Genomic DNA, 7993 nt, shown 5'->3' with positions numbered 1-7993 from the left:
TAAAACAACGGCAGTTCCCTGAATTCTTAAAACAAATTTGTTTTAGAACTTTGGTTATACATACAGTTTCTATTTTATAAAAAAAATGCTGTGACTCAGATTGAAATGGCTAGTGTAATACATAATAAGAGAAGTACCATAATAACTTCATAATTGTCAGAACCCACATTTTGAAATTTCTATTTAACCAGTCAAAACAAATTAGTCACAGAATAATACAACTGAGAATTATTCTATTGATACAATATTATCTGCCTTCTTACCTATCAAATACTTTTCCTGGCAAATTTACTGTAAAGTCCAATGCAGTCTTATCAATGTAATTGAAATGATCTACTCTGCAGATAACCTTACCTAACTAAATCTGGGCCGGCTGAATTGATGTGCGTTTATCTCAGGGACACATTTTACTAAAATAAAGTAAATAAATAAGTAATGAAATAATTAAATGACCAAAATGTCTGCAATAGTTCAGCTTGGAGTAAAATGTGTCCCTGAGATAATCACACATCAATTCAGCCAGCCCAGATTTAGTAAGGTTATCTGCAGAGTAGATAATTTCAATTACATTGACAAGACTGCATTGGACTTCACAGTATGTTTGCCAGGAAAAGTATTTGATTGGTAAGAAGACAGATAATATTGTATCAATAGAATAATTCTCAGTTGTATTATTCTCTGTCTCATTTGTTTTGACTGATGGTTAAATTGAAATTTCTAAATGTGGGTTCTGACAATTATGAAGTTATTAGGGTACTTCTCTAATTATGTATTGCACTAGCCATTTAAATTTGAGTCACAGCATTTTTTTATAAAATAGAAACTGTATGTAAAGTACCATTTCCTTTCTACTTTGTGGAAGCTATTTTAAAAGATTGTTTTCATAGATCAAGTAAGATCAAGCATTCAATGCAGTTTATCATTTAATTTGCCCTTTGTATTCTATATTATTTGTAGATAATTCCCCAAGAGCAGCAGAACTCACAAGATGCCTGGGAGAGATGATAGTAAAAGACCTCCAGCCCCTGTCTATAGTGGAGGACCAAGGGTTCCAGGGATTTGTGAGAGCTCTTGATCCAAAGTACAAACTCCCAGGAAGAAAAAAGCTCACAGAGACTCATCTTGTAAACATGTATGATGAGTGTAAAGGCAAAGTAAAGTCATCTTTGCAAGATGTTAATAGTGTCGTACTTACCACTGATATGTGGACTTCAGTGTCCACAGAGGCATATTTGACTGTAACATGTCATGTCATTGAAAACTGGCAAATGAGGGAATTTGTTTTGGAAACCCATGTGTTCCATGGGCAGCATACAGCTGATAATATCAGCTTAGAGCTTAGGCGTATCACAGAAGAATGGGGCATAACTGAGAAAGTGGTTGCAGTTGTGACAGATAATGCTGCAAATATGGTTGCAGCAGTACACAAGGCAGGATGGAGGCATCATCCTTGTTTTGCACATACACTAAATCTAGTTGTAAAGGACAGTCTCAAAAATGTCCCAGAAATGGTGAAGGTCCTGGAAAAATGCAGTGCAATTGTCTCATTTTTTCACCACAGCAGTAAGGCCACAGAGAAACTCAGGGATATTCAGAAACAGCTGAAAATAGCAGAACACAAGCTAATTCAGTCAGTAGAGACCCGCTGGAACTCTGTCTTTTACATGCTAGAGAGGCTCTATGAGCAAAATGAAGCTGTAACCACAGCCCTCTGCCTTTTAGGAAAAAATGCACTGTGTTTAAACGTGGGAGAATTATCCTTCATAAAGCAAACAGTTGACACACTCCAACCATTTGAAGAAGTAACCCGGGACATTTCAGCTGCAAAACATGTTTCAGTGTCCAAAGTGATTCCACTCGTGTCACTCATTCACAGGTCAGTGGCAGCTTGTGAACGTCAGGGCAGTCCTCTTGCCACACAGCTGGCACAGCAGTGTCAGCGCAGATTTAGGGGTATTGAGAGCATTCACTGTCTAGCTGCCAGTACCTTTCTAGATGTTAGGTTTAAACATCTTGGATTTCGAGACAAAGACAATGTTGAGGTAATGAAAAAACGCCTCTGCGCTGAAATGCAGGAAGTTTGTCAGACAGCAGAGTCAGCTTTCACTTTAACTCCAAGCTCAATGCCTACTGCTAGCTCTACCTCAGTGCCTTCTACCTCAGGGTCTAATCAGGGTCCTGCACCATCTGGCTCAGCTGCTACCAAAGGAGGGATATGGACCGATTTTGACAAACAGGTTTTGTCAAGCCAACATCATCGGTCAGCTTCCACTGATGTACTCATTGAAGTACGTCGGTACTCAGAGGAAAAACTGATCCCCCGAGATAAGGATCCACTACTTTGGTGGCAAGAGCATGAACAAACCTTCCCAGCCCTGAGCAAACTTGCAGTCAGATACCTGGGAATCGTTGCTTCTTCTGTACCTGCAGAGAGAATCTTTTCAAAGGCAGGCGAGGTTGTGAGCAAAAAAAGGAGCAGACTCAAAGGAAAAACTGTTAATATGTTGTTGTTCCTAAACAAAAACCTGTGAATGAGAGAAATTTTGAGGGAAGGTTAAAAATCTTCAAGGGGACCGGATTAACATGTCTCTAAACCAAAAAGTGTGAATGTTTATTGTTTTATGTTAAGATGTTCAGGCAGTCGTTTTAAGATGCCTAGATTCTGTCAATAAATATGTAAGTTGGCTCTTTTTTGTATGATAATTCTTCATCATTAAACAAGAAGAACCCATAATATGTCTCATATTCAGTATGAAGTGACACTTTTGAGTCCACTACTTGTTACTTAAATTTCCCAAACAGTAATTTTTGGGAAAAGTATCGGTATCGGATCGGTATCGCCGATACTCGCCTTCATTTTACTTGGTATCGGATCGGATAGGAAACCAGTGGTATCGCACATCACTAACAGAAAGCAGACACAGGTCCCGTCTTCCCAGTTATAAGAGCGATCGTTACTGCTCTCAGCCAATCAGATTCATTACAGAGCAAATAATCCAATCAGAGTGAAGCAGCACAGCAGGCTAATCGAATGAGAGAGAAGCAATCAGCAAACACAGAGGAAGTCCTCCATCACACACAACTATGAGCAGAGGAAATCTGTCAGTGTCAACCTGATCATAGTCATCTGAGCACATTTATCATTACATATTATATATAACACTGTGTTGTTACCTGGATGGTTCACAGCTGTTTTTTTGTTGTTGTTTTTTTAGTGATAGTTGTTCATGAGTCCCTTGTTTGTCCGGAACTGTTCAACTGCCCGCTGTTCTTCAGAAAATCCTTCAGGTCCCACAAATTATTTGGTTTTCATCATTTTTTGTGTATTTGAACCCTTTCCAACAATGACTATGATTTTGAGATGAATCTTTTCACACTGAGGACAACTGAGGGACTCATATGCAACTATTACAGAAGGTTCAAACACTCAATGATGCTCCAGAAGGAAACATGATGCATTAAGAGTGAAAACTTTTGAACAGAATGAAGATGTCTTCTTATTTTTTCAGTTAGTACTATCCTTCAGAAGCTACAGAAGATACTTACATGTTTACCAGAATAGACAAAATAAGTTACATTTACCCTGATCTTCAAAGTTTTAGCTCTTCATTCTGTTCAAAAGTTTTCACTCTTAATGCATCATGTTTCCTTCTGAAGCATCAGTGAGAGTTTGAACCTTCTGTAATAGTTGCATATGAGTTCCTCAGTTGTCCTCAGTGTGAAGATGGATCTCAAAATCATAGTCATTGTTGGAAATGGTTCAAATACACAAAAATGATGAAAAACCAACTATTATTTTCTCTTGTGGACTATATGTAAACGTCTTTTATGTGAAATATCTTATTCAGGTCAGTACTAAATAAAAAATAACATGCATTTTGTATGATCCCTCTTATTTTGGTTAAATAATTAACATTTTGCACATTCTGCATGGTGTATGTAAACGTTTGACTTCAAATGTAGATAGATGCAATGAGTGCATTTGAACCACAAGATCTTCTGTCGAGTTCCCAGTCATCATGCAGCCATGCTGGACAATTAAAAGATGTGTTGAGACATCACATTGTGTCATCACCTCACCAGTATAACAAGCCTGTGACAACGGCACTGTCTGCAAACTCACATTTCAGAGGTTGAGAAGAAAGAATCAGTGCTGCTCTCTAGTGGCGACATATGAAAAACTGCAGAAATTCAATCATAATAAAATAAAAATGATCCTATTTAAGATTAATACATGATCCTGGTGTTACTATGCAAAATTCATCATTCTTTGTATCTATAACTAAAGCTAAATATGTGTGCAAAAATACAATAGCGTAATAATCTCATCAAATATGTTTAATGCTTTGCAACACCGCAGATGTTAAATGCACAAATGCTGTTTTATGTTAAAATAAACAAGTCATTTTTATGACCAATTTAGGCCCTTGGAAGTCATTACAACAACCTTTACTGGATCTTTGTTCTGTATTAATCACTTACTGTCCATAATTGCAATTTCTTATGTAACTGACTGATTAAACAGCATGAAGGGACAAACAGAAAGAAACAGATAGAAACACTGACTCAAATAAGGAGAAAATACACAGCAGAAATTCTTCAGAAAATACAGGCCACTTTATTCTAATTTTGCTACTTAAGGAAAACTATGTGAGGAAGGAATTAAATCATAAATGACAATAAATTGAAATTTGTGAAGCATAAAGTAAAATTCAGCAGTTTAAAAGAATATTATGGGTTTGAACCTTGTTGAACAGCATCTGTCTTATCATACAAATTTAATTTTATAAAAATAAATATTAGATTTACAGTAATGCACTTACAATGGAAGTTTATACCGCACCAAAAATAATTAAAATACACACAGATTTTAAAATATAACAATAATGCAACATGTTAACATTTAAAACTTGTGTCATGACCATGCATTTAACTAGATACAAACTACTCAGAATAATTCATAATCTTAACAAAATAAAAGTTAAGAACTACAAGAATTAAGCACTTTCATACAGATATGAGCTGCACATTTCACCACAAAACACTGTAGAAGTGCATTACTGTAAATGCTGCATTTCTGCACTTTGTTTGATGAATGAGGTGAATTTTTAAAGTGATAATTGACAGATGCTGTGTCCTTTAACTAGTTTTGAGCCCAGAACATTCCTTTCAATAGGAATCAAAAGACCAAAAGCTGAAACATCACAGAAGCCAAATAAGATCCAAGCCACATGTGCAATACAATACTGTAGTGCAACTAATAAACTCCACTAATAAAAATCACTAAATCCACAAGAACAGTTTGAGATGTGCGGTTTGCTGCCGTAAGTGCATGTTGAATCTTCACACTGCTTTAAATCTACATATACACACTTTATAGAGCTCCTGTTTGTTGTTTCTTGTGACAATTCTGACCTTTCCCTGTTTCTGATAAAACTTCAGTCACATTTTTACAGTCTCTTTTCAGTTTCCTGTATGGAAACGTCCCACACTCACACACACACACACACACACACACACACACACACACACACACACACACACACACACACACACACACACACACACACAGACAGGTTTACATGTTTTATGGGGACATTCCATAGGCGTAATGGTTTTTATACTGTACAAACCGTATTTTCTATCGCCCTAACCCTACCCTACACCTAAACCTAGCCCTCACAGGAGATTGTGCAAACTTTTACTTCCTCAAAAAAACTCATTGTGCATGATTTATAAGCCTGTTTCCTCATGGGGACCTGAGAAATGTCCCCACAAGGTCAAAATTTACTGGTATTCCTATCCTTGTGGGGACATTTGGTCCCCACAACGTGATGAATACCAGGTACACACACACACCCACACACACCCACACCCACACACACACACACACACACACACACACACACACACACACACACACACACACACACACACAGGTTTACATGTTTTATGGGGACATTCCATAGGCGTAATGGTTTTTATACTGTACAAACCGTATTTTCTATCGCCCTAACCCTACCCTACACCTAAACCTAGCCCTCACAGGAGATTGTGCAAACTTTTACTTCCTCAAAAAAACTCATTGTGCATGATTTATAAGCCTGTTTCCTCATGGGGACCTGAGAAATGTCCCCACAAGGTCAAAATTTACTGGTATTCCTATCCTTGTGGGGACATTTGGTCCCCACAACGTGATGAATACCAGGTACACACACACACCCACACACACACACACACACACACACACACACACACACACACACACACACACACACACACACACACAGGTTTACATGTTTTATGGGGACATTCCATAGGCGTAATGGTTTTTATACTGTACAAACCGTATTTTCTATCGCCCTAACCCTACCCTACACCTAAACCTAGCCCTCACAGGAGATTGTGCACACTTTTACTTCCTCAAAAAAACTCATTGTGCATGATTTATAAGCCTGTTTCCTCATGGGGACCTGAGAAATGTCCCCACAAGGTCAAAATTTACTGGTATTCCTATCCTTGTGGGGACATTTGGTCCCCACAACGTGATGAATACCAGGTACACACATACACACACACACACACACACACACACACACACACACACACACACCCACACACACCCACACCCACACACACACACACACACACACACACACACACACACACACACACACACACAGGTTTACATGTTTTATGGGGACATTCCATAGGCGTAATGGTTTTTATACTGTACAAACCGTATTTTCTATCGCCCTAACCCTACCCTACACCTAAACCTAGCCCTCACAGGAGATTGTGCAAACTTTTACTTCCTCAAAAAAACTCATTGTGCATGATTTATAAGCCTGTTTCCTCATGGGGACCTGAGAAATGTCCCCACAAGGTCAAAATTTACTGGTATTCCTATCCTTGTGGGGACATTTGGTCCCCACAACGTGATGAATACCAGGTACACACACACACCCACACACACCCACACCCACACACACACACACACACACACACACACACACACAGGTTTACATGTTTTATGGGGACATTCCATAGGCGTAATGGTTTTTATACTGTACAAACCGTATTTTCTATCGCCCTAACCCTACCCTACACCTAAACCTAGCCCTCACAGGAGACTGTGCACACTTTTACTTCCTCAAAAAAACTCATTGTGCATGATTTATAAGCCTGTTTCCTCATGGGGACCTGAGAAATGTCCCCACAAGGTCAAAATTTACTGGTATTCCTATCCTTGTGGGGACATTTGGTCCCCACAACGTGATGAATACCAGGTACACACATACACACACACACACACACACACACACCCACACCCACACACACACACACACACACACACACACACACACACACACACACACACACACGTCTAAACCAGACTGAGGACGTTAAGGGTTCTAGCAGACACTCCGTGGTGCCAGTCTCTGAGATTATGATATCTGGGTCCAATTTTAGGATTAATCTTCAGTACCCTGTTCACAGAGAACCAACATGAGAGAGAGAAACAGAAACAAAGAGAGTATGAAGAGCTGGAGAAGCGAATGAGATACTGCAAACCATGCAGACTGAAACGCCACTGCACACTGCAACTCTCCCAAACCGAGCCTCATTGAATTACTCTAATAAGCATAAAAGATATACAGCACACACTGTATTATAACAATAATAATGCTTGTCTTTGGAAAGCAAAATCAAGAAACATCACAAACTATGAATTCACCCAAACAAAACAAGACAAGTTATCACACAACAACTTCAATGGCAAGCCAACAACAGTGCAAAATTACCAGAGTAACACTCAGTTTGGCTCTGAATAAAATGTGTTTTTTCCTTTCTTAAGTATGACCTCCATATTCATACTATATCATACTATATGAGCCGTAAACCCCTGATATGATACTCAACAAAAAAAACTTGGTAACCCTTTCACTTAGAGCCTACAGTTGAGGTCAAAAGTTTACATACACCTTGCAGA

General features: G+C 38.6%; 2 protein-coding genes across 2 annotated transcripts in view; one reads left to right on the top strand and one right to left on the bottom strand.

The window, feature by feature from the left end:
• The first annotated feature begins 1001 nt into the window (after nt 1-1001).
• Nucleotides 1002-2531, top strand: LOC141334902 (E3 SUMO-protein ligase ZBED1-like). The gene has a single exon (XM_073840128.1). The coding sequence runs from the start codon at nt 1002-1004 to the stop codon at nt 2529-2531; it is 1530 nt and encodes a 509-aa protein (XP_073696229.1).
• Nucleotides 2532-4595: 2064 nt separating this feature from the next.
• pdlim5a (PDZ and LIM domain 5a) overlaps nt 4596-7993 on the bottom strand; it is a 59247-nt gene continuing 55849 nt past the window's right edge. The window contains exon 8 of the mRNA XM_073840516.1: nt 4596-7490. Within this exon, the coding sequence (XP_073696617.1) occupies nt 7388-7490 (103 nt within the window). The 3' untranslated portion in view covers nt 4596-7387. The remainder of the gene's footprint in view (nt 7491-7993) is intronic.

This window comes from Garra rufa, chromosome 5, assembly GCF_049309525.1.
Source record: "Garra rufa chromosome 5, GarRuf1.0, whole genome shotgun sequence".
NCBI lineage: Eukaryota > Metazoa > Chordata > Actinopteri > Cypriniformes > Cyprinidae > Garra > Garra rufa.
The sequence above is the reverse complement of the archived record's forward strand: the minus strand, read 5'-3'. Positions and strand labels throughout refer to the sequence as shown.